General features: G+C 38.9%; 2 protein-coding genes across 2 annotated transcripts; both read right to left on the bottom strand.

Moving 5' to 3' along the window:
* Window positions 1-15,726: 15,726 nt before the first annotated feature.
* On the bottom strand, window positions 15,727-19,719 carry LOC145429610 (uncharacterized). Its single transcript, XM_080303269.1, has 3 exons — window positions 18,765-19,719; window positions 18,428-18,615; window positions 15,727-18,298 (listed from the first exon to the last, which is right to left on the bottom strand). The coding sequence occupies exons 1-3, from the start codon at window positions 18,813-18,815 to the stop codon at window positions 18,109-18,111; spliced, it is 429 nt and encodes a 142-aa protein (XP_080159395.1). The 5' UTR covers window positions 18,816-19,719; the 3' UTR covers window positions 15,727-18,108.
* Window positions 19,720-20,199: 480 nt separating this feature from the next.
* Window positions 20,200-23,501, bottom strand: mrpl4 (mitochondrial ribosomal protein L4). Its single transcript, XM_026172102.2, has 9 exons — window positions 23,296-23,501; window positions 22,951-23,032; window positions 22,592-22,763; window positions 22,446-22,497; window positions 21,918-22,035; window positions 21,577-21,683; window positions 20,893-21,002; window positions 20,705-20,778; window positions 20,200-20,467 (listed from the first exon to the last, which is right to left on the bottom strand). Exons 1-9 carry the CDS (start codon window positions 23,341-23,343, stop codon window positions 20,322-20,324), a joined length of 909 nt encoding a protein of 302 aa, XP_026027887.1. The 5' UTR covers window positions 23,344-23,501; the 3' UTR covers window positions 20,200-20,321.
* Window positions 23,502-27,467: the final 3,966 nt, after the last annotated feature.

Below are 27,467 nucleotides of genomic sequence, written 5' to 3'. Positions count from 1 at the left end.
ACGAGACCCGCTACAGCCGGGAGTCCGCCTGACCCCCATCTGCCCCCACTGCGAACCGGCGCCCTGTTTCGCGACGAGACCTGGGTCCGCGCTGCCGGGGTCTGCGTGACCCCCCCCCCCCCCCCCCCACCCCTTCTTTTTTTTTTTGGTCCAGGATGCACAAGGGTTAAGTATAAGTAAGTAGTGAAGTATTTCCAGAGAAAATAAAGTCATTCACTCCCATCTGTAACTGTCTGTGTTATTATTAAGTATAAGTAAGAAATCAGATTACTTATGTAATCAGATTACTTATGTCAGTCAGTTATCTCTACTAACCATATATCTGTATGAATCATCCTAAAATGTCTAAAATATGTGAAGTATTTCCAGAGAAAATAAAGTCATTCACTCGGATCTGTAACTGTGTGTATTATTATTAAGTATAAGTAAGGAATCAGATTACTTATGTAATCGCATTACTTATGTAATCAGATTACTTATGTCAGTCAGTTATCTCTACTAACCGTATATCTGTATGAATCATCCTAAAATGTCTGATATATGTGAAGTATTTCCAGAGAAAATAAAGCAGGGCTCTAGACTAACTTTTTGACATGGGTGCACCGGTACGCCTAACTTTAAAAATTTAGGCGTACCGGCACAAAAGTTAGGCGCACTCAAATTTTTCAACCGCATCGCTTAACACCGCAGTTTTACATGTGCACTTTCTTTGGGGGGGGGGGGGGGGAGTCCAAACAGACAATATTAATTTCTAAATTATTAACTAACAAACTTGTGCTTAAAGTGCTTTGTCAATATTGTAGAAAATGTTAAACTTAATCATCATCTTGGCCTCCTCTGACGACCTGTTTGCTGCTGTCTGCTGCTGAAAGGCTGTGGGGAGAGGGGACACTTGGGCAGTGCATTTATTGCAGCATATAATGTGTTTTCTGGATACACTGTGCTTTTTCAGCATTCAAATATTGATGGCACCGTGTCAGAGCACTGGCTATGAATTTCAGACAGATCAGGCCTTAACTTAACAAAAAAGTTATCAATAGTTCTTTTCATCTTTTCTTATTACCCACAGCTACATCCACTTCTCTCAGGCCTAGGCTGCTCACTAGGGCTGAGTATCATCACTGATTTCTATAATCCATTCAATTCTCTCAGTTCTCAAAGTCCTGATTTGATTCAACTTAGCCTCAGACAGTCAGAAATATTATAATTCTGATCATTTATCAGTACTGACTTCATCAGAATTGTGAACATCACAGCAGAGGCCTTTGTGTGAAAGTAACTGAGAATAAAACACAGGAAAACATGAAGGAGATTTTCCTGGTCTGGCTTTTTATAGCAGATAACCTTAAAAATATTCTGCAATATTCTGCAATTTTGCATAATTTTAAGAAATTTAAATTTCTTCAGTATTGAACAGCAGAAATTAGGCTTTCTTGTCCGAGGTCATTTAAGTGAAAAAAGAAAAAGCGCTGTAAACAACGCTAGACTGGTGGGTAATAAGCGAATGAATAATGCAGAAAACAGATTTGAGATGGGAAACTGTTCCTGAAGTACAGAGAGAGAGAGAGCTGTGCAGGAAGTGTGATTTTTATCGTGGTGGAAGCAAAACAGCAAAAGTCAGAGGGAATTCATGACGACATTGATCAAATGTGAAGCGCAGTTTGCTGCTTCTTTTGCTGCTTCTTTTGCTGCTGGCTCGGTGAATTTTGGTTGGAGAGAGGCAAAACCTGCAGCTCAGAATCAGCGCAAAAAGACGTAAACACAGCGCGGACCCGAAGAATCGCTAAGCTCCGACAGCGTGTCCGTGTTCGGGCCGTCGGGTGAGAAAGCCGAGAAAGACGAAGCTGATTCTGATGTGTTGGGTCCGCTCCGTGTTTAGGTCTTTGTGTGGAATCCGTTAATGAATTGATATCGCTTTATTCAAGCTACTCACCTCTCTCTTCCACCTGCACTTTCAACTGGACCACAGCCAATCAGAGAGGTCCCGCCCCTGACTATCTCTGATTGGTTTAGTCCACGATAGGGGCATAATGTGTGTCTGTTGTTGACCACACGGAGAGTTACAGAGATTTTTTTTTTGTTACCGGAACAGTTGGTCGCACCTGTGCGACCAAATATTTATTTTTAGTAATCAGATTACTTATGTAATCAGATTACTTATGTAATCAGATTACTTATGTAATCAGATTACTTATGTCAGTCAGTTATCTCTACTAACTGTATATCTGTATGAATCATCCTGAAATGTCTGATATATGTGAAGTATTTCAAGAGAAAATAAAGTCATTCACTCGCATCTGTAACTGTCTGTATTATTGTTAAGATAAGTAAGTAATCAGATTACTTATGTAATCAGATTACTTATGTAATCAGATTACTTATGTCAGTCAGTTATCTCTACTAACCGTATATCTGTATGAATCATCCTAAAATGTCTGATATATGTGAAGTATTTCCAGAGAAAATAAAGTCATTCACTCGCATCTGTAACGGTGTGTATTATTACTAAGCATAAGTAAGTAATCAGATTACTTATGTAATCAGATTACTTATGTCAGTCAGTTATCTCTACTAACCGTATATCTGTATGAATCATCCTAAAATGTCTAAAATATGTGAAGTATTTCCACAGTAAATAAAGTCATTCACTCGGATCTGTAACTGTGTGTATTATTATTAAGTATAAGTAAGTAATCAGATTACTTATGTAACCAGATTAACTATGTAATCAGATTACTTATGTTATCAGATTGCTTATGTAGTCAGATTACTTATGTTAGTCAGTTATCTCTACTAACCATATATCTGTATGAATCATCCTAAAATGTCTGATATATGTGAAGTATTTCCAGAGAAAATAAAGTCATTCACTCGGATCTGTAACTGTGTGTTTTATTATTAAGTATAAGTAAGTAATCCGATTACTTATGTAATCAGATTACTTATGTCAGTCAGTTATCTCTACTAACCGTATATCTGTATGAATCATCCTAAAATGTCTGATATATGTGAAGTATTTCCAGAGAAAATAAAGTCATTCACTCGGATCTGTAACTGTGTGTATTATTATTAAGTATAAGTAAGCAATCAGATTACTTATGTAATCGAATTACTTATGTAATCAGATTACTTATGTAATCAGATTACTTATGTCAGTCCGTTATCTCTACTAACCGTATATCTGTATGAATCATCCTAAAATGTCTGATATATGTGAAGTATTTCCAGAGAAAATAGTCATTCACTCGGATCTATAACTGTGTGTATTATTATTAAGTATAAGTAAGTAATCAGATTACTTATGTAATCAGATTACTTATGTCAGAGTTATCTCTACTAACCGTATTTCTGTATGAATCATCCTAAAATGTCTGATATATGTGAAGTATTTCCAGAGAAAATAAAGTCATTCACTCGCATCTGTAACTGTCTGTATTATTATTAAGTATAAGTAAGTAATCAGACTATTTATGTAATCAGATTACTTATGTAATCACATTACTTATGTAATCACATTACTTATGTAATCACATTACTTATGTAATCAGATTACTTATGTCAGTCAGTTATCTCTACTAACCGTATTTCTGTATGAATCATCCTAAAATGTCTGATATATGTGAAGTATTTCCAGAGAAGATGAAGTCATTCACACGCATCTGTAACTGTCTGTATTATTATTAAGTATAAGTAAGTACTCAGATTATTTATGTAATCAGATTACTTATGTCAGTCAGTTATCTCTACTAACCGTATATATGTATGAATTAACCTAAAATGTCTGATATATGTGAAGTATTTTCAGAGAAAATGAATTCATTCACTCGGATCTGTAACTGTGTGTATTATTATTAAGTATAAGTAAGAAATCAGATTACTTATGTAATCAGATTACTTATGTCAGTCAGTTATCTCTACTAACCGTATATCTGTATGAATCATCCTAAAATGTCTGATATATGTGAAGTATTTCCAGAGAAAATAAAGTCATTCAGTCGGATCTGTAACGGTGTGTGTTGTTACTAAGTATAAGTATAAGTAATCAGATTACTTATGTAATCACATTACTTATGTAATCACATTACTTATGTCAGTTAGTTATCTCTACTAACCGTATATCTGTATGAATCATCCTAAAATGTCTCTGGAAATACTTCACATATTGATATATGTGAAGTATTTCCAGAGAAAATAAAGTCATTCACTCGGATCTGTAACTGTGTGTATTATTATTAAGTATAAGTAAGTAATCAGATTACTTATGTAATCAGATTACTTATGTCAGTCAGTTATCTCTACTAACCGTATATCTGTATGAATCATCCTAAAATGTCTAAAATATGTGAAGTATTTCCAGAGAAAATAAAGTCATTCACTCGCATCTATAACTGTGTGTATTATTATTGAGTATAAGTAAGGAATCAGATTACTTTTGTAATCACATTACTCATGTAATCAGATTACTTATGTCAGTCAGTTATCTCTACTAACCGTATATCTGTATGAATTAACCTAAAATGTCTGATATATGTGAAGTATTTCCAGAGAAAATTAATTCGTTCACTCGGATCTGTAACTGTGTGTATTATTATTAAGTATAAGTAAGTAATCAGATTACTTATGTAATCAGATTACTTATGTCAGTCAGTTATCTCTACTAACCGTATATCTGTATAAATCATCCTAAAATGTCTAAAATATGTGAAGTATTTCCAGAGAAAATAAAGTCATTCACTCGGATCTGTAACTGTGTGTATTATTATTAAGTATAAGTAAGGAATCAGATTACTTATGTAATCACATTGTTTATGTAATCACATTACTTATGTAATCACATTACTTATGTAATCAGATTACTTATGTCAGTCAGTTATCTCTACTAACCGTATATCTGTATGAATCATCCTAAAATGTCTAAAATATGTGAAGTATTTCCAGAGAAAATAAAGTCATTCACTCGCATCTGTAACTGTGTGTATTATTATTGAGTATAAGTAAGGAATCAGATTACTTTTGTAATCACATTACTCATGTAATCAGATTACTTATGTCAGTCAGTTATCTCTACTAACCGTATATCTGTATGAATTAACCTAAAATGTCTGATATATGTGAAGTATTTCCAGAGAAAATTAATTCGTTCACTCGGATCTGTAACTGTGTGTATTATTATTAAGTATAAGCAAGTAATCAGATTACTTATGTAATCAGATTACTTATGTCAGTCAGTTATCTCTACTAATGTATATCTGTATGAATCATCCTAAAATGTCTGATATACTGTATGTGAAGTATTTCCAGAGAAAATAAAGTAATTCACTCGAATCTGTAACTGTGTGTATTATTATTAAGTATAAGTAAGGAATCAGATTACTTATGTAATCAGATTACTTATGTCAGTCAGTTTTCTCTACTAACCGTATATCTGTATGAATCATCCTAAAATGTCTGATATATGTGAAGTATTTCCAGAGAAAATTAATTCATTCACTCGGATCTGTAACTGTGTATTATTATTAAGTATAAGTAAGTAATCAGATTACTTATGTCAGTCAGTTATCTCTACTAACCGTATATCTGTATAAATCATCCTAAAATGTCTAAAATATGTGAAGTATTTCCAGAGAAAATAAAGTCATTCACTCGGATCTGTAACTGTGTGTATTATTATTAAGTGTATAAGTAAGGAATCAGATTACTTATGTAATCACATTGCTTATGTAATCACATTACTTATGTAATCACATTACTTATGTAATCAGATTACTTAGGTCAGTCAGTTATCTCTACTAACCGTATTTCTGTATGAATCATCCTAAAATGTCTGATATATGTGAAGTATTTCCAGAGAAAATAAAGTCATTCACACGCATCTGTAACTGTCTGTATTATTATTAAGTATAAGTAAGTACTCAGATTATTTATGTAATCAGATTACTTATGTCAGTCAGTTATCTCTACTAACCGTATATCTGTATGAATTAACCTAAAATGTCTGATATATGTGAAGTATTTTCAGAGAAAATGAATTCATTCACTCGGATCTGTAACTGTGTGTATTATTATTAAGTATAAGTAAGAAATCAGATTACTTATGTAATCAGATTACTTATGTCAGTCAGTTATCTCTACTAACCGTATATCTGTATGAATCATCCTAAAATGTCTGATATATGTGAAGTATTTCCAGAGAAAATAAAGTCATTCACACGGATCTGTAACTGTGTGTATTATTATTGAGTATAAGTAAGGAATCAGATTACTTTTGTAATCACATTACTCATGTAATCAGATTACTTATGTCAGTCAGTTATCTCTACTAACCGTATATCTCTATGAATTAACCTAAAATGTCTGATATATGTGAAGTATTTCCAGAGTAAATAAATTCATTCACTCGGATCTGTAACTGTGTGTATTATTATTAAGTATAAGTAATTAATCAGATTACCTATGTAATCACATTACTTATGTAATCACATTACTCATGTCAGTCAGTTATCTCTACTAACTGTATAGCTGTATGAATCATCCTAAAATGTCTGATATATGTGAAGTATTTCCGGAGAAAATAAAGTCATTCACTCGGATCTGTAACTGTGTGTATTATTATTAAGTATAAGTAAGTAATCAGATTACTTATGTAATCAGATTACTTATGTCAGTCAGTTATCTCTACTAATGTATATCTGTATGAATCATCCTAAAATGTCTGATATACTGTATGTGAAGTATTTCCAGAGAAAATAAAGTAATTCACTCGGATCTGTAACTGTGTGTATTATTATTAAGTATAAGTAAGGAATCAGATTACTTATGTAATCAGATTACTTATGTCAGTCAGTTATCTCTACTAACCGTATATCTGTATGAATCATCCTAAAATGTCTGATATATGTGAAGTATTTCCAGAGAAAATAAAGTCATTCACTCGCATCTGTAACTGTCTGCATTATTATTAAGTATAAGTAAGTAATCAGATTACTTATGTAATCAGATTACTTATGTCAGTCAGTTATCTCTACTAACCGTATATCTGTATGAATCATCCTAAAATGTCTGATATATGTGAAGTATTTCCGGAGAAAATAAAGTCATTAACTCGGATCTGTAACTGTGTGTATTATTATTAAGTATAAGTAAGGAATCAGATTACTTATGTAATCACATTGCTTATGTAATCACATTACTTATGTAATCAGATTACTTATGTAATCAGATTACTTATGTCAGTCCGTTATCTCTACTAACCGTATATCTGTATGAATTATTCTAAAATGTCTGATATATATGAAGTATTTCCACAGTAAATAAATTCATTCACTCGGATCTGTAACTGTGTGTATTATTATTAAGTATAAGTAAGTAATCAGATTACTTATGTAATCACATTACTTATGTAATCACATTACTCATGTCAGTCAGTTATCTCTACTAACCGTATATCTGTATGAATCATCCTAAAATGTCTGATATATGTGAAGTATTTCCAGAGAAAATAAAGTCATTCACTCGGATCTGTAACTGTGTGTATTATTATTAAGTATAAGTAAGGAATCAGATTACTTATGTAATCAGATTACTTATGTCAGTCAGTTATCTCTACTAAACAAATATCTGTATGAATCATCCTAAAATGTCTGATATATGTGAAGTATTTCCAGAGAAAATAAAGTCATTCACTCGGATCTGTAACTGTGTGTATTATTATTAAGTATAAGTAAGGAATCAGATTACTTATGTAATCACATTGCTTATGTAATCACATTACTTATGTAATCACATTACTTATGTAATCAGATTACTTATGTCAGTCAGTTATCTCTACTAACCGTATATCTGTATGAATTATCCTAAAATGTCTGATATATGTGAAGTATTTCCAGAGTAAATAAATTCATTCACTCGGATCTGTAACTGTGTGTATTATTATTAAGTATAAGTAAGTAATCAGATTACTTATGTAATCACATTACTTATGTAATCACATTACTCATGTCAGTCAGTTATCTCTACTAACCGTATAGCTGTATGAATCATCCTAAAATGTCTGATATATGTGAAGTATTTCCGGAGAAAATAAAGTCATTCACTCGGATCTGTAACTGTGTGTATTATTATTAAGTATAAGTAAGGAATCCGATTACTTATGTCATCACATTTCATATGTAATCAGATTACTTATGTAATCAGATTACTTATGTCAGTCAGTTATCTCTACTAACTGTATATCTGTATGAATCATCCTAAAATGTCTGATATATGTGAAGTATTTCCAGAGAAAATAAAGTCATTCACTCCCATCTGTAACTGTCTGCATTATTATTAAGTATAAGTAAGTAATCAGATTACTTATGTCAGTCAGTTATCTCTACTAACCGTATATCTGTATGAATCATCCTAAAATGTCTGATATATGTGAAATATTTCCAGAGAAAATAAAGTCATTCACTCGGATCTGTAACGGTGTTTATTATTAGTAAGTATAAGTAAGTAATCAGATTACTTATGTAATCAGATTACTTATGTCAGTCAGTTATCTCTACTAACTGTATATCTGTATAAATCATCCTAAAATGTCTGATATATGTCAAGTATTTCCAGAGAAAATGAAGTCATTCACTCGGATCTGTGACGGTGTGTATTATTATTAAGTATAAGTAAGGAATCAGATTACTTATGTCATCACATTTCATATGTAATCAGATTACTTATGTAATCAGATTACTTATGTCAGTCAGTTATCTCTACTAACTGTATATCTGTATGAATCATCCTAAAATGTCTGATGCATGTGAAGTATTTCCAGAGAAAATAAAGTCATTCACTCCCATCTGTAACTGTCTGCATTATTATTAAGTATAAGTAAGTAATCAGATTACTTATGCAATCAGATTACTTATGTCAGTCAGTTATCTCTACTAACCGTATATCTGTATGAATCATCCTAAAATGTCTGATATATGTGAAGTATTTCCAGAGAAAATAAAGTCATTCACTCCCATCTGTAACTGTCTGCATTATTATTAAGTATAAGTAAGTAATCAGATTACTTATGCAATCAGATTACTTATGTCAGTCAGTTATCTCTACTAACCGTATATCTGTATGAATCATCCTAAAATGTCTGATATATGTGAAGTATTTCCAGAGAAAATAAAGTCATTCACTCGCATCTGTAACTGTGTGTATTATTATTAAGTATAAGTAGGTATTCAGATTACTTATGTAATCAGATTACTTATGTAATCAGATTACTTATGTAATCAGATTACTCACATAATCAGATTACTTATGTCAGTCAGTTATCTCTACTAACCGTATATCTGTATGAATCATCCTAAAATGTCTGATATATGTGAAGTACTTTTCCAGAGAAAATGAAGTCATTCACTCGGATCTGTGTGTATTATTATTAAGCATGAGTAAGTAATCAGATTACTTATGTAATCACATTACATATGTAATCAGATTACTTATGTAATCAGATTACTCACATAATCAGATTACTTATGTCAGTCAGTTATCTCTACTAACCGTATATCTGTATGAATCATCCTAAAATGTCTGATATATGTGAAGTACTTTTCCAGAGAAAATGAAGTCATTCACTCGGATCTGTGTGTATTATTATTAAGCATGAGTAAGTAATCAGATTACTTATGTAATCACATTACTTATGTCAGTTAGTTATCTCTACTAACCGTATATCTGTATGAATCATCCTAAAATGTCTGATATATGTGAAGTACTTTTCCAGAGAAAATGAAGTCATTCACTCGGATCTGTGTGTATTATTATTAAGCATGAGTAAGTAATCAGATTACTTATGTAATCACATTACTTATGTCAGTTAGTTATCTCTACTAACCGTATATCTGTATGAATCATCCTAAAATGTCTGATATATGTGAAGTATTTCCAGAGAAAATAAAGTCATTTACTCGGATCTGTAACTGTGTGTATTATTATTAAGTATAAGTAAGTAATCAGATTACTTATGTAATCATATGGTGTGTTATGTCATTGCGTGTATGTGTTTCCTTTTTTATTGTGAAGGTCTGCGTCTTATGTGAGTGTTTTCAGTTTGCCTCCCTAGTCTCGTCACGTTAATCACTCCCAGCTGTGTTCCCTACCTGCGTGTAATCTCCCTGTGTTCTCTGAGTGTATTTAAGTTGTGTCTTCTGTCATGGTAGTTGCTGCTTCGTCTGTGTTGTTTCCCCTCGTCTCCCCGTATGTATTTCCTCTGACCTCCCTGCATCTACGTTTCTGGTTTGTGTTGTTAGTTTCCCCAGTTTAGGTTTCCGGTTTCATGTTCACTCACCATTGCTGTTTGTACCCACTCCTGTAAATAAATACTCACCTGCACCAGAGCTGCCGCCTTTTGGGTCCTTTCTCCAACTCCACACGGCTTGCCCCCGCAAACCGTGACAGGATCTGTAACTGTGTGTATTATTATTAAGTATAAGTAAGTAATCCGATTACTTATGTAATCAGATTACTTATGTCAGTCAGTTATCTCTACTAACCGTATATCTGTATGAATCATCCTAAAATGTCTGATATATGTGAAGTATTTCCACAGTAAATAAAGTCATTCACTCGCACCTGTAACGGTGTGTATTATTACTAAGTATAAGTAAGTAATCAGATTACTTATGTAATCAGATTAACTATGTAATCAGATTACTTATGTCAGTCAGTTATCTCTACTAACCGTATATCTGTATGAATCATCCTAAAATGTCTGATATATGTGAAGTATTTCCAGAGAAAATAAAGTCATTCTCTCGCATCTGTAACGGTGTGTATTATTACTAAGTATAAGTAAGTAATCCGATTACTTATGTAATCGGATTACTTATGTAATCAGATTACTTATGTCAGTCAGTTATCTCTACTAACCGTATATCTGTATGAATCATCCTAAAATGTCTGATATATGTGAAGTATTTCCACAGTAAATAAAGTCATTCACTCGCACCTGTAACGGTGTGTATTATTACTAAGTATAAGTAAGTAATCAGATTACTTATGTAATCAGATTAACTATGTAATCAGATTACTTATGTCAGTCAGTTATCTCTACTAACCGTATATCTGTATGAATCATCCTAAAATGTCTGATATATGTGAAGTATTTCCAGAGAAAATAAAGTCATTCTCTCGCATCTGTAACGGTGTGTATTATTACTAAGTATAAGTATGTAATCAGATTACTTATGTAATCAGATTACTTATGTCAGTCAGTTATTTCTACTAACCGTACAGCTGTATGAATCATCCTAAAATGTCTGATATATGTGAAGTATTTCCAGAGAAAATAAAGTCATTCACTCGGATCTGTAACGGTGTGTATTATTATTAACCCTTGTGCTCCCCTTCGGGGAAGCCCCAGACCCCGGGGGTCCCAAAGTACCCCTGGGTCGCATTTCACAGGCCGCGCATCAGGGTTGGCTCCTGCACCCCGTACACCCACGTTTCCCTCCCTGAATGCCACTCCCGTTTCAATTTTTCTCCTAGTTTCAGGCAGTCTCTGTCATGTTCGTCCATGGGAAGCCGCTGTTAACCCTTGTGCTCCCCTTCGGGGCAGCCCTAGACCCCGGGGGTCCCAAAGTACCCCACCCTCAGTAGAGACAGGTGAATGAAAATGAAAAAAAAACAGAACGATCATTTGGGGTCGAAGAGTGCCCCAGAGCGATTCTAATGGGTTCGTCAGGGGATCGGGAAAGAAAACGTAGCACTTGGGGGCCACGCACAGAAGCTGCTGCGGCAGCATGGGGATCATTGATACCCCAGTACATAAAAATGAAGCATAATCACAATAATGATAATAATGATAATAATAAGAAGAAGAAGAAGATGAAGAAGAAGAAGGAAAAGAAGAATACAACACACAGACGCTTCTGAGTTTTATTTTATTTTATTTGAAATTACACTCACGATACAACTGAGGCTTTTTTGTCTTTGTTCTTCCTCCTGTCTCCTCTTCAGCCTTTCTCCTTCGAGTTTCTTCTGGGTCGCCTTATACATCTCGTTGGTGTGGTGGTTTCCTCCATTGAAATCCACCATTTCATCTATTTCATCCAAAAGACAGCCCCAGAATAGAATAGAATAGAATAGAATAGAATAGAATAGAATAGAATACTTTTATTTGTCAATTTCTTCAAATGTACTTGCCATACAAAGGAATTGAAATTACGTTTCACACTGTCCCATGCGTAGACATTGACAACAATAAGGTGCAGATGCACAACAAAAACAGCCCTAACAATAAGGTAATAAATAGTAATATAATAATATAAACAGTGCTAAAAGAAATACTAAATATATATATATAGCAGCAGGTGTGTGCAATTGCTATGCAAGTCAGGAATGTTTTCAGTTCTTGGTTCAGAGAGTGTTTCCTTGTTGGAGAGTGTGCATGGGTGGGGGGGGGGGGGGGGGAGTAGAGTCCAATCTGTCTTCCTATACTTCTGCTAATCTGGTGATTCTGCTGGCTGGGAGCCGGGAGGGAAGAGAGTTCAGCAGTCTCACAGCCTGGTGGATGAAGCTGTTGGTGAGCCTGGTAGTGCGGGAGTGGAGACTTCTGTATCTCTTTCCAGAGGGCAGGAGGCTGAACAGACAGTGCGCGGGGTGGGTTGCATCGTTGACAATTGTGATGGCTTTGCGGGTGAGGTGAGTGGTGTAAATGTCTTGCAGGGAGGGGAGTGGTACACCAACTATCCTCTCAGCTGTTCTCACAATGCGTTGTAGAGCTTTTCTGTTATAGTCAGTGCAGCTACCGCCCCACACAGTGATGCAGCTGGAGAGGATACTTTCAATAGTTCCTCTGTAGAATGTAGTCAGGATGGGTGGTGGAGCACTTGCCCGCTTGAGTTTGCACAGGAAGTAGAGGCGCTGTTGTGCTTTCTTGGCCAGTGATGCTGTGTTGGTGGTCCAAGAGAGGTCCTCACTGATGTGCATCCCCAGGAACTTGGTGCTGCTCACCCTCTCCACCGCAGCGCCGTCGATGGTCAATGGGGGGTGACAGGTGTGGCCTCTCTGGAAGTTGACAATAATCTCCTTGGTCTTACTGACATTTAGCAGGAGGTTGTTGTCTCTGCACCACGTGGTCAGGAGCTCAACCTCTTTCCTGTAGTGGGTCTCATCACCCTTGGTGATGAGCCCCACCAGCGTTGTGTCGTCCGCAAACTTCACAAGGTGGTTGGAGCTGTAGGTTGGTGTGCAGTCATGTGTCAACAGGGTGAAGAGCAGAGGACTGAGGACACAGCCTTGTGGAGCCCCCATGCTCAGGGTGATGCTGTTTGAGACCTTGTTGCCCACACGCACCGCTTGAGGCCTCTGGCTGAGGAAATCCAGCAGCCAGTTGCAGAGGGAGGTGCTGAGGCCCAGTCTGTCCAGTTTACAGATGAGTTGTTGTGGTATTATGGTGTTGAATGCTGAGCTAAAGTCTATGAACAGCATTCTCACATATGAGTCTTTCTTGTCCAGATGAGTTAGGGCTGGGTGGAGGGCAGAGCACATTGCATCCTCTGTGGATCGTTTCGCTCTGTATGCGAACTGGTGTGGGTCCAGGGTGGGAGGTAGGGTGGATTTGAAGTGTGACATGACTAGTCGTTCAAAGCACTTCATAATAATGGGTGTCAGTGCCACCAGGTGGTAGTCATTGAAACAGGCTGGGGATGGTTTCTTTGGCACAGGTATGATGGTGGCAGTCTTGAAGCATGATGGGACAGTGGCTTGCCTCAGGGAGGTGTTAAAGATGTCTGTGAAGACATTCTTCAGCTCCTCTGCGCAGTCTTTCAGCACACTACCAGGGATGTTATCTGGACCCGCTGCTTTCCGGGCGTTGATGGTGATGAGTGTCCTCTTCACGCTGGCAGCAGACAGGCACAGAGGCTGGTCGTGTGGAGGTGGTGGTGTTTTCTGTGGGTGTGTGTTGTTCTGTGCTTCAAATCGTGCAAAGAAGCTGTTCAGGTTGTTGAGCAGAGTGGTGTCGCTCTCACAGCTACGTGCTACAGGCTTGTAGTCTGTAATAGCCTGGATGCCTTGCCATAGGCTTCTTGCGTCCTTGCTATCATTGAAGTGGGAGGTTATCTTGTGTAGTCCTGTTTCGCTTTCCTGATGCCACGGGACAGGTTGGCTCTCGCTGTTCTCAGGCCTATTTCATCCCCAGCTCTGAAGGCCTTGTCTCTGGCCTTCAGCAGCCTGTGGACATCTCCTGTTAGCCATGGCTTCCGGTTGGCTCGAGTTGTGATACTTTTCACTTGTGTTACATCATCAATGCATTTGGTGATGTATGAGCTCACTGTGTCTGTGTACTCCTCGATGTCTATGATGTTATTGTAGGTGGCTGCTTCCTTGAATATGTCCCAATCAGTTGACCCAAAGCAGTCTTGAAGAGCAGAGGTGGCCTCCTGTGGCCACACTCTTACCTCTTTCATAACAGGTTTGATGACCTTCACTCTCTGTCTGTATGCTGGCATTAGCATAACAGTGAGGTGATCAGAGGTGCCGATGTGGGGGAGGGGGATGGCTTTGTATGCTCCTTTTTCCTGTGTGTAGACCAAGTCCAATATGTTGTCTCTGTCACGGGTCTGGGTTGGACCCAGTATGTGGAGTTTCATGTTTTTGTTATTCCATGTTTGAGGTTATTATGTTTTGGTTTTAGTTTGCATCAGGGATTGTTTTCTTGTTCTTGTTGTGTTTATGATGATTATGATGTTTATAATTTGAGTTTCATGTTTAAGGATTTGTTCTCGGTTGTATCTCACATTTAGTTTAGTTCAGGTTCCATATGTCATTCTGTCTGTCTCTCAGTGTCAGGTCTGCGTCTTGGTGTGGTGTTCTCATTTCCTGTTTTATTGTGAAGGTCTGGGTGTCATGTGAGTGTGTTCAGTTCACTAGCGAGGCGCATGACAACAGTAGAGAAGGAGCAAAGAGGACGAGGAGCAATGGAGAGCCCAAGGTCCTCACCGATAGGGGTGTTCGCGAAACCGGCCCATCGTAACTTACGAATGTGTATTGGGGTTGCGAAATACCCCATCGTGGGTACACTTTGACCCCATAGTAATCGTGGAGTAGAGAGCATCCCCGGTCCTCGCGAAGGCCGGTTTACGCGTAACCTGAGGCCCATAAGGCTAAGCACTCAACTGCGAGGAGCAGGTAAATGGAGCAGAAGGAGGAAGGAGGACTAGGAGGCAGGGAGAGTCCGAGGTCCTCACTTAGGCCCGTTTACGCGTAACCCAAGGCCCGTCCGGCTAAGCCCTCCCCTGCGAGGAGCAGGAGAACGGAGCAGAAGGAGGTCGCAGGACGGGGAGGCAGGGAGAGTCCGAAGTCCTCACTTAGGCCGTTTACACGAACACTGCCGAGAAGGAGACATTGATGATGATGATGATGATTATGATGATGTGAAGTTGAGAGTTGTTTGCTCCGGCGGTTCGGGGTCCCTCCAGACCCCAGTGTTTGCCATCGTAACTTACGAATGTGCATTGGGGTTGCGAAATACCCCATTGTGGGTACACTTTGACCCCATAGTAATCGTGGAGTAGAGAGCATCCCCGGTCCTCGCAAAGGCTGGTTTACACGTAACCCGAGGCCCATAAGGCTAAGCACTCACCTGCGAGGAGCAGGAGAACCGAGGAACAGAAGGCAGGAGGACTAGTGTTGAAATCTCCCAATTCTTTGAATCTTTGGGCTGAAGGAAGGACAATACTCGGTGTATAAATGCTCAATCAACAATCATTTATTTCCATACAATTCAACACAAAGAGCATTTAGAACCATCATGATGGGGAGACATGCATGAAGAGGGTCACAGCAGTCTCAAAATGGTGACGGGTTACTCAGCTTCTTATAGTCTCTGGTGGCCCCCACCTAGTCGTAAAAGCCTAAACATTACATTCTTTCTCTCTTACAGCGCCTAAGTTATGACCTCGGCTCCCTGTCTTTCTGCTCTTCTGAAAGGTGGGGGTATGGAATGTGGTCTATCTCCCCTGTCTTAGACACCAAGTCTCCTGCTTACAACCTTCTTTTTATGATTCAACAATAGAGCATGTCAAGAAAACAGTGTAACACATTCCCAGCAGATCAAGGATACAGAGTGATGCACACTTATCTAATGAACTAATATGTGAATATGTTCTGTTAACTCAAAAGTATAATGAGAACTAAACTACATACAGATCACACGCTCTATATTAAAGGGTATAATATGATCTACAGCAGTATTCTAATTCAACTACTTTGATTACATATATAAGGTAACATATAGTAACAGAATAATCTAATACTAGGATACAGGGGGCGTCCGAGGTCCTCATAGAGGCCAACGCCAACACTGCTCTCTCCAAAGCTAAGCGTCCGACAGCGAGGCACAGGAGAACCGAGGAGAAGGAGGACTAGGAGGCAGGGAGTGTCCGAGGTCCTTACTTAGGCCGGTTTACGCGAACACTGCCAAGAAGGAGACGACGATGATGATGATGATGATGTGAAGTTGAGAGTTGTTTCCTCCGACGTTTCGGGGTCCCTCCAGACCCCAGTGTTTTTCATCCTAACTTACGAATGTGCATTGGGGTTGCGAAATACCCCATCGCCATTACTAAGGGGTCACAGTGTACCCACGGAGTAGAGAGCACCCCCATTCCTCGCGAAGGCCGGTTTACGTGTAACTTGGGGCCCACCCTGCTAAGCGCTTGCCTGCGAGGAGCAGGAGAATGGAGCAGAAGGAGGTAGGAAGGCGGCAGGGAGAGTCTGAGGCCCTCAAGGAGGGCGGTTTACGCGAACTCTGTCCTCTGTAAAGCCAAGCGTCCAACAGCGAGGCCCAGGAGAACTGAGGAGAGGGCCGGTTTATGTGAAGACTACCCTCTGTAAAGCTGAGCGTTTGCAAGCGCAGGGTAGAAGGACCAAGGAGAAGGAGGAAGGAGACGATGATGATGATGATGATGATTGTGTGAAGTTGAGAGATGTTTGCTCCGGGAGTTCGGGGTCCCTCGAGACCCCAGTATTTGCCATCGTAACTTACGAATGTGGTGTGGGGTGGCGAAATACCCCATCATGATCACTAAGGGGTCACAGAGTACCCACGGAGCACTGATCTGACTGTTTATTTGGTTAAAACCAAAATGTTAGAAAGTTCATGTTCAGTGAAATCACTGAACAAAGTGAGGAAGCTGATGCACTTTTAAATGTTGTCTTCTTTGGACCACGACAGCTGTAACTAGAGAACGGTCGAGGAATCTGGCTGTTCATTTGAAGCAGCTACTGCAGTTCATGGAAATTGGTACATTTAGCAAAGTGTGCTCCATGGTCTGATTTAGATGAGTGAAATCATTGAACAAAGTGAGGAAGCTGATCCACTTTGACATGTCTGTTGTGAAAAGACTTTATTGGATTCCTACATCCTGGTAGGTCTGGATAGCTGCTTGTCCCTTAAAAAATTAAGGGGGATCCTGTTTGGATCTTTAGCCATCAGAATTGTTGTCTGAAGGCCAAGAAAGATGCCTAGAGGATTTACTTTACCATCATGGCCTTGCTATATTGGTCCATTTGATTGACCTTTATTATAATTATGTATTTATTTTATTTTCAGTTGTTACAGATGGGACAGACATGACTGGGGGATAGGACAGGGAGAATGAAAGAAAGAGAAGGAGAGAAAGAAAAACAGAGGAGAGAAGAGATAGTGAGAAACGGGGGAAGAAAGAAAAACACCTGAATCACCTGTCGACAGAAGAAAAAAACAGAAAACAAACAAAAAAGAGCAACATAAGAAATACAACACCATCACACAATAAACTAGCTAACAGTAGATAACAGTAGATACTAAAGGTAGCAGTCAAGAAAGGTGTAGCTTGTGTCTGTGAACACCCGTTTGTACACCTGTGTGGATCAGCGCGCTTGTATTCAAAAAGTTTCTCCATGTAACGATCTGCTAGGGAGTGTGGGGAGCAATAGCCCCGTCCCCCAGTGCATGAAGCAGGTATGGAAGGAGAACTAGGCCCCAGACATCCAGAGGGCCCAGAGTACGAGAACCCAGGGAGGACGACCAAAGGGGCAACCGTGCCACCCTCCTGAGAAGAGCTGAGGAGAGCCCCAGATGAGGGGTCACCCAGCAGCCACGGAGCAGAAGCCAGAGGGGGTTGCAGTGATGTGCCTGTGGGCTCTGCCGGCAGCCAGCTGTGCCAGAGAGGACCAAGCCCCACGCCCAGAGGCCAGAGGGCCCCCCACCCCCCGGAAGGGGCCCAGCCGGGCCACAGGCGCCAGGCCTGACTCTCCTTTTTCCTGACTTCTGTGTCTGAAAACAGAGAAGAACATTTCATGATTTGGAGGATATAGCATCAACTGAAATCATTTCCATTAATGGTGAAAAAGAACAGTAAAAGCAGTGTTTGTTTCTTAGACATGAGAGGACAGTCTGTCTCACCTCTTGGCTGCACTGCCTCTGTTAAATCTGACAGCAGTGTACTCAGTAACTTCCTGTTCCTGCATGTGTCTGTGAGGCTGAGCTGCTCTGATGTTGGAGTAGAGAGGATCTGCCTGGTTATTGGAGAAGTGGATGCTGGTATACTGAAGATCATCCTGCTCCTCTGGCTGTCTCTGATCAGGTAAACACTGTATAGGAAAAAAGAAAATCTCAGCTACAAATGTGATCAAATGTATTTCAGTTAAAGAACAACAGCAAAGAAGTATTTGTGAGTCCAACAGGAAGTGTAAAACCAAAATGTTGGTTATTTGTGCAACACTGATGTGACTGTTTTCACCTGTTCTCTGTTGTTGGCTCTGTCTTCAGATTCAGCAGATTCCTTGGACATCCTCTTTTTTTCTGGTTGGGACAATTCATGTAGAACAAAATAATGACATTCATAAACTGTTAAAATCAAAGTTTATCTCACAAACAATAATGTAACAGATCTGCTCACTGAATCCACAGGAAGACAGAAGAATATGACTGGCAGGAGAACAGCAGCAGTTACTCCAGCTGCTTTTAATGTTCCTGTTCCTGTGGAAACAAAGATCAAAATAAAACACTGTGTATATAATGGTATACCATATCATAAATAAAAAACAAAAAACAAAGACGGTGTGTCCAAACTTTTGACTGGTAGTGTGAATTAATTTGTAAGAAATAAAAATATGCAATGCCCCCAGTGCAATGACCTGCAGCTCTTTATTTCAGATTTTGTCTGAAACAAGAGTTAATTGTTTTATGTCCGTCCTTTAAAGTCTTAACCCTCTGTGGTTGGATCTTACCTTTGGATGTTTACACATTCTGCAAATATTTTCCAAGAACACAATGGGCAGCTGTTTATAGGGGAATGTGGTTTAATGCAGTACAGCTGTTATTATCACATCACAAAAATAACATTCATATAAGAAATAAAATTGTCTTGTGTCAACTGTATATGGTGTTAAATAGGCATATACCAGCGGCCCCCAACGCCTGGGCCACGGACCGGTACTGGTCCGTGAGTCGTTTGGTACTGGGCCCGAGAGTTGAGGCTCGGGAGTGAAATGTATGGTTTTCAGGGTTTTTATCATTAACTCTGTTTCCCTGGGTCTTTACCGGTGTTGTAGTTGTGTGTCTTATTTTGAAAGAACTATTTACGCATTACCACAGCGACCAGTGAGCATTAAGGGGCAGAGAGGAGGATGTTACTCTCAATGTTGTTGGTGCATTTCAGGAGGATGTTGCTAATAAAGTTACACAATTACACAGCAAATTTGCATTTATTATTATATTTACAAAATAACCACAGTTTTTGTCTTGGTCATATCATTTTATTTTGTTGTATTAACCGCGACGCCTTAAAGGCCGGCCTGTGAAAATATTGTCTGACATTAAACTGGTCCGTGGCACAAAAAAGATTGGGGAACGCTGGCCTATACTACTGTACTTTAATGTTGGTCATAAGGGTGGTACTTAAAGAGCCACATATTTTATGAGGTGGTACTCATAGTGAAAAGTTTGAGAACCACCACACAGTTCATGTCTCAAAACATTCCAAACCTGATCAGCTTTAGAGGTTAAACAGTTTACCCCTCGTCTTTGCAGCCTAAACCTCAGAGAGTTTACGTGCCTAACGCCCACATCATGCCAACAGAGAAGAAACGGTCAGCGCTTTGCTGGAAGATCAGGAATGATTTGGCCAGTGGTCTCCTTCTATACAAATTCAGCTAATGATTACACTCTGCATGTTGTTTTTACATACTTTTATTCAACTTTTGTATTTTTTATTATTCGAGTTATGACTCTCTTGTTACAAACAATAAAAACAAAGATAATATGACTTATGTTAATACATTACAGGTAATCTGTTTTAAGGAAAGTCAGAGTAGGGTAGTTTAAACGGGTAGAGAGGCGTGTAACGCTCATCGTGCCAGAGCAGCTTATCCTCCAGAAACTTAACCGTTTCCAAAGTGAGGACGATGGCTTCATGTTTCAGCATGCTGTGGACATTCAGACCTGAGAGAGAAAATATGACAAACTGTGTGAGTTTTATATAACAGATTTGTTACATATAACATTTAAAACCCTGAGCTTTTTAACAACTGTTTAATTAAACTGGCATGTTAGAGGTCCAAAGACACAGTGCTGCAAAGACTTCAATGCATGAAATATTGTTTGAAAGCGTGAACAGAAATAATACATTTTACCATCAATTAATCTGTTAAAACTGAGTCACACTCAGTGTGAACTCACCGATTGCTGGAATGACGTTCACTGTCTTCAAGTTTGCCGTGGCCTGAAGGATGTTTTCAGAAAAGTCTTCACCTCTGAAAGCAACAACAAAAACGTGAGCACTGAGCAACAGTGGGCGTCCAGTGGTGGATATTCAAACAGATTTGAAAGTTGATCATTTGTACAGAAGTGCTGCTAAAGATACTCACACATCCACTATTAACACAGACTCTCCCCAGTGTCTGTGTCTGATGAGGTCAAGCAGGTACTGAGAGTCTGGTGTGGGGATGTTCAGGGAGTCCACAATGTGAAGATCATCCTGTGTCAGCAAGCAGTTCAAAGGGGGGGAAAGTATTCAGCTGTCAAGAAATATTACGGATACGTAATAATGTAGTTAAAGTCATCATGTATCCTATTCTCACATTTGTTATGTGCTCTAATTATAGTGTCACAGATAAAGAAAGGACTTTCTTTCTTTCTTTTGAACACTTACAAGTTCATCAGTGTCACCAATCTGCTACAAACCAAATACTCTCACGAAATGATATGAGAACATAAAGGGTGAAGAAATTCTCCATTTAAAACAAGTGGATTTATCTCCTCCTCTCTTTAAGCCAACTTTCTTCTAAGTGGCTAACCACTGCAAACAAAGGGTCTGAACAATAGGTGGGTGGGGCTTCTGTATTCACACGTGTGAGATATCTGTACGGGTTATCGCCTCTGTGACATCATAACAACAGCACTTGTGATAAGTGGGTGACAAAAACAGCTGCTTGTGGACACCGTCATATGTCACTGCATGTTTTTACAACTCTTATTACAGATGTTATGAGCCTCTAACATCACTAGCAGCTGCATTTGCTCTTCAGGTGAAACAAAGGGGTTTCTCTTACCTGAGCCATCTTGGAGCTCAGCCCAACTTTGAGTCCTTGCACTCGAACTTTCATGGGTAACATGTAGTAGTAACTGGTGGGACCTCTGGGTCCATGAGACACTCCACCTGAATGAAACACAGAACCAGTCAGACCATACTGGCCTCCAGCATGGGAATCCTTCCAGATCAACCCCACTGAAGGGTGATCATGTTTCTGGGAGTCATGACACAGAGACGAGCACACGCTGGACTATGAAACAAAGATCTTCATTTTCAGTTATATTTGGAAAAAAGGAGGGAAAACAGCAGACATGGAAAAAATGAAAACAGAAGTTTTACAATAAGATCAAAAAGAGACACCTCCTCTCCATATGGGTGATCGGATGCTTCCATGCCGAGCTCGTCCACTTCCTTTCTGTTTCCAGGGTTTCCTGCCTCCACCGCTGACCTCTGACCTGACTTTAGTGTGGGCGTGACTCTGAGATGTGAAGACAGCCATTAGTCTACTTTTCATTTTCTTTATCAGCCGCAATAAAGCTCAAACTTTTCTGCATTTGATCGTCTTCCTCTGTCATATATGCACTGTTACGTATTCCTAATGTGGTCATTTCAGACACAGAGCTCTGAGCTGAAGTTTCTCCTGCCTGCTGTTCAAAACACATCTTTGCAAGCAACAACCAATCAGAAGAAGTTCTAATTTTACTGTTGTTTACTCTCCACGGATGTGAACTGTAAAAGTATCAAATTAAATTTAAATGTAATAGCATAATCTTAGCTCAATGTAGCAACACATGATGAATAAAATGTTCCTAAGCTTAAAGTGCTTGATTATGTGATATATATTACAAAAAACTCAAATGCAATTGACATTTTTAAATAGTAACTTACAATCCTTTTGTAATTTCTCTGCCATGTTTCAACACTGTGTAGAATATCAAGCCTGAGGAATGACAACAAAGATTAACTTGCACATTTCAGTAGGTGCTGTGAAATGTGTAGAACTGAATGGAAAGTGTCAATAGTAGCTTGGTTACCTCGGAGGAACTGCAAACACATCAGGGTGAAGTTGAGCCACACCCAAAGGTTCGCTGTCCTGTCTCTCCAGAGACTCCACCCAGGTCTGCACAGGGGTCAAGTGAGCAGGAACTGCAGCATCACACTTCCTCAGAGGAGGCAGAGAGGAGTCTGCAGGAGGTGGTGGACGCTCTGCAGGAGGGTATAAAGCAGCAGTCAGTGAGGAAGATTTTCATGTATCCCACCCACAATGATATCAGTGTTATCAGGGAAATCACAATATTTGGTTTTTGGAGGACAAACAATAACACTGAATAAATCTGATTTAAAATCCATTTTCAAACATTACATTTATCTATCAAGTACACAAGCTTCATACTTAATCTGTCAGGATCCACGAGGTTGGTGGGCAGCAGTAAGTTTGGAGGCAGAGCGCTCTCATTAGAGAACGAGGAAGCGAACTGAGGAGTGAGAGGGAGAGAAAAACTTGAGGATGAACAAAAAACACTAAAAACAAAGACAAACGGGTGTTATATTAATCTTATACACACATACTCAGATATAATGCTGCACTATGGACGTTTTTTTCTATATCTAAAGAAATTAAATAACAGCAAAAATGGCTCCAGATTATTATTGCAACCATTTGGACAGAACGCTGTTATCTGCCTTTGGGTGATTTGAGGATACAGAGCGCGGTTGAGGTATGTTTTTCGTCACTCACCCTTTTAGCGACTCCTCTGCCACGAAATATGAAAGAAAATCGAAGCATTTCGGCTATTTTTTGTTTGTTCTACAAGCTTACACTGTTAAACTGCTCTTAAATAATTTGAAAACAACATGATAAGGGGGATGACAGGCTGCATCAAAGGTCGAGGACGCTTTTCCGTGTGGCGTGCTTGTGGCGCGTCTTGATGACATCACTCAAGTAAAGTGGCACCATCTATTGGTTGGACGCAATGACTGTAGACTGTTTTCTACAGTCATTGGTTGGACGTGGTTAAAGTGACAAAAAGCTTTTTTTTCACCATCCAACTTCAAAACAAAGAAAAACGTTAGACAATAACTGATAATCGATCAACATCTCCAGACAAAACAAACAAGAAAATAATTTAAAAAGACAATACTTCTGTCTTTTTTAATTTTATATATATAGATACACTAAAACGTTTTAGAATACCCCATTTTTTTTCAGCTAATTGAAAATTATGCAGTTTAATGTCTCATAGCACTCTGAAATGAAAGCATAGTACAAATAAAGAATTGGAGTTACAAAAAAGAGAAAGAAATCATGGAATCAATTTATATAGCAAATGTATTCTAAACTTTTGACTCATCAAAGTAGCCACCTTTGGCAAAAATAACAGCTGAACACACCTGTTGCATTCTTTCAACAATAGAAATTAAATATTCTTGAGAGAGTTCTTCCCATATCTGTTGCAGAAGTTTCCATAAACATGCAGCACCTGTAGGTTGCTTTGCTTTCACTCTTCGGTCCAGTTCACCCTAAACTAGCTTGATGGGGTTTAGCTCTGGAGACTGTGCTGGCCACTTCATGGTTTCAAGCTTACCATCTTGTTCTTTTTTCCTGGTGTAGTTCTGGAATAGCTTGGACTTGTATTTTGGGTCATTATCTAGCTGTAGGATGAACCCCTGACCAACTAGGCAGGCCCATACCAAAGGGTATTGCATGGCTCAGCAGAATGCTGTGGTAGTGGTTTTGGTTCATGGGGCCTCTCACTCTGTATAAGTCACTAACCCTGGATCCAGCAAAACAGCTACAGACCATCACACTTCCTCCTCCTGTTTTTTTTTCTTCTTTCTTTTTTCTTTTTGGCCTTTTTCAGCTTTATTTGATAGACACAGTGAAGAAAGAATAGGGAAGCAAGGAAAGAGAGAAGACATGCAGCAAAGGTCCACGGGTCAGATTCAAAACCGGGCCAGCTGCTGTCAGATGCATGGCATGTGGTCTCCCGCTCAACACACTGAGCTAAACCGGCGCCCACTTCGACCTCCACGGTTGAAAGTTGATGCCACACACTGTGGAAGCATCCTCGAAACTGAGACTTGTTTACTACAACCACTATTAAGCTGTGGTTGAGCTTGAGTTTTCCTGTGAGCCATGGAAGCTGTTATTTCTCAGAAACCTCTGATTCAGTTGTGGCTTTGGGTCTGCCAGACCTCTTCCTGTCAGAGTTTGCCCCAGGTTCTGAGTGCTTTTTGATGGTGAAGGAAATTGTACTCACTGACACCTCGACTTTCTTTCTTTCTGTTTTTGTTTTTTGGCTGTAGAGAAGTATTCTGTCGACTCTGTTTTCAAGATAACATTCCACTTGTTCCAAAACAAAATAGGTTTCTTGAAATCATGACAAAGTAGGTTTACCAGGATTCCTGCTCAATTATGCTGTGCGACTGGTTAGAGTTGATCCAGCTTGGCAAGCAGTTCAGTTTACACAATAGCAGGAGAAAAATCACAATAGCAAGAGCTTTTTATTGTAAGGTAAAGATCCAACAGACCCTACATACTGCGCAAAGTAGGAGATAAAGTTAGAAAATATAACTTCAATGTTGGCACTCCTCGCATAGATGTTCAGCCATCTTTGTTTTCATTGTTGTGGGATGAGACAGTCAGTTTCTAAGTAATAGAATCATCTGAGTTATAAACTTCCTGTTTTTCATTGTACTGGGCAGCAATGTTTGTTGGAAGAACTTATGACTGTATGTATTTTTTCAGGAATGGCTTGCATACGAGCCTCCACCAGTAAGTATTTCTCCAGATTTTTTTTCCATTAGTCATTTGTCCTTCGGTATTGACACAGTCAAACTATCTCAACTGGGTTTAGGTCAAGTGACTGTGGAGGCCAGGGCATCTGACGCAGCACTCCATCACTCTCCTTCTTGGTCAAATAGTCCTTAAACACACTTCCAGCCTGAAAGTGTGTTTGGGGTCATTGTGCTGTTGAAAAATAAATGAGTAAGTCTTTTCCCAGATATTTTTTTTCCATTAGTCATTTGTCCTACCAAATGGTTTGTCTTTATTTTCATGATGACATTTCCTTTTGCCTTCATTCTGCTGTCTATCTCTTCCAAAACTGACCTTGTGAACAAGGCACCATGGCAACCATTTCAGGTGACTACATTTTTAGTTAAAAGATCAGAGAGGTATGACGGAGCTAATCCATTTAGAGACCATAACATCTTAAAATCAATTATATAATGTACTGGAAGCCAGTTTAAATGAGCCAAGACTGGGGAAATATGGCCATGTTTATGTGTCCCTGTCAAGAGTCGGGCTGCAGCATCTGAACAAGCTGAAGACGAGAGAGCAGAGCCTAGCTGATGCCAAAATAAAGACTATTACAGTAGTCAAGCCTGGATGAAATAAATGCATGGATCACTTTCTCAAACTCAGCAAATGGCAAAATATTCTTAGTTTTTGCAAGGGCCCTGAGCTGGAAGAAGCTTGCTTTTACAGTAGAATTTATTTGTTTCTCAAATGAAAAACTGCCATCAAAGAACAATCCCAGATTTTTTGCAAAGGGAATTCTGGACTTTTCCAGAGGGCCACGGTCACCCTTAAAAATAAACGAGGGTCAGACGGTCCAAATAGTACAATCTCATTTAGATTCAAAACGTTTAATGCAAACCATGGTTTAATGTCATCAAGGCAGTCTAGTAAAACTTTTATAGAGTCTGTAGAATCCTTTTTAAGAGGAAAGTAGATTTGAGAATTATTGGCACAACAGTGGAATGAGATTCTCTATTTTCTGAAAATAGAGCCTAATGGGAGCATGTAAAGGGAAAAAAGCACTAGGCCCATGATAGATCCTTGAGGGACCCCACATGGAAGGGGGTGGATGTGGATGAAGAGCCACCAAAACTGACAGAAAAATTTCTATCAGTTAAATAGGATCTAAACCATTCAAGTGCAGTTATTTTAATACCCACACACTCTCCAGTCTTGATAAGACAATCACATGATCCACTGACTCAAATGCCGCACTGAGATCTAAAAGCACTAAAATGGCAGCATTACCAGAGTCAGAAATTAATAAAAGATTTTAAAGTAAACTTTTAAAGTTTCAATGCTATGTAGCGCTTTGAAACCAGGTGGAAATGTTTCTGAGATGTCATTAATTTCCAGAAAAACCTGGAGCTGAGGGAAGACAATTTTCCAGGATTTTGGACATGAAGGGGGGTTTAGTGATTAGTCTAAAATTTGAGAGAAGTGTTGTATCAATATTTGTTTTGGGGTTTTTTGAGAAATGGGTGCACTACGGCACGCGTAAGATTAGCTGGGATGGTTCCCATTAGAAAAGAGGTATTAATAATGGTTAAAACATTAGGTCCAATAATGTCAAAGACTTCTTTGTGAAAAGGCGAGAGGGGATAATGTTAAGGTGAAACACAGGAGGCTTAAGATGGGAGACTATTTCAGCCAGAGTACACAGAGAAACAGGCTCAACGTGATCAAACACAACTGAGGAATATGGGGGAACAGAGGGATCGTAAGCTGGAGGAGTGATGTGAGACCTGATAGTAGCAACCTTATCGACAAAAGAAATGTAAAAAGTTTTCACAGGTGGCTGGAGACCCTGGTAAGTGTGTGGTGGGTGGAGGGTTGATTGCAAAATTAGAGGTCTTGAATTAGACACGGGCCCGTAGCTGTTATTAGAGATGATATCTGACAAATAGTTTCTTCTTTTTTACAGGGCTTCCCTTAACATATCAAAGGAAATCTGGAGTTTATCTTTTTTCCATTTTCTGTCAGAGTGACATTGTTTAACCAGGGATCAGGTTTAGGTCTAGCACACTAAGTTTTTTTAAAAGGAGTAACAAATCAAGCACATTTGAACAAGCAGCATTGAACAAAGTGAGCAGATGATCAGCACGTGG

Source organism: Astatotilapia calliptera, chromosome 6 (genome assembly GCF_964374335.1).
Source record: "Astatotilapia calliptera chromosome 6, fAstCal68.1, whole genome shotgun sequence".
Taxonomy (NCBI): Eukaryota; Metazoa; Chordata; class Actinopteri; order Cichliformes; family Cichlidae; genus Astatotilapia; species Astatotilapia calliptera.
The sequence above is the reverse complement of the archived record's forward strand: the minus strand, read 5'-3'. Positions and strand labels throughout refer to the sequence as shown.

Coding starts and splice junctions, on each gene's coding strand:
- mrpl4 (XM_026172102.2), bottom strand. CDS start 23,343: ATGCTTCGATTTTCTTTCATATTTCGTGGCAGAGGAGTCGCTAAAAGG. Junction 20,779..20,892: donor TCTGTGTTAATAGTGGATGT/GTGAGTATCTTT, acceptor TGTTGCTTTCAG/AGGTGAAGACTTTTCTGAAA. Junction 20,468..20,704: donor GAACGTCATTCCAGCAATCG/GTGAGTTCACAC, acceptor TTTCTCTCTCAG/GTCTGAATGTCCACAGCATG.
- LOC145429610 (XM_080303269.1), bottom strand. CDS start 18,815: ATGTCCAAGGAATCTGCTGAATCTGAAGACAGAGCCAACAACAGAGAA. Junction 18,616..18,764: donor GAGCCAACAACAGAGAACAG/GTGAAAACAGTC, acceptor TTTCCTATACAG/TGTTTACCTGATCAGAGACA. Junction 18,299..18,427: donor AGAGGCAGTGCAGCCAAGAG/GTGAGACAGACT, acceptor CTCTGTTTTCAG/ACACAGAAGTCAGGAAAAAG.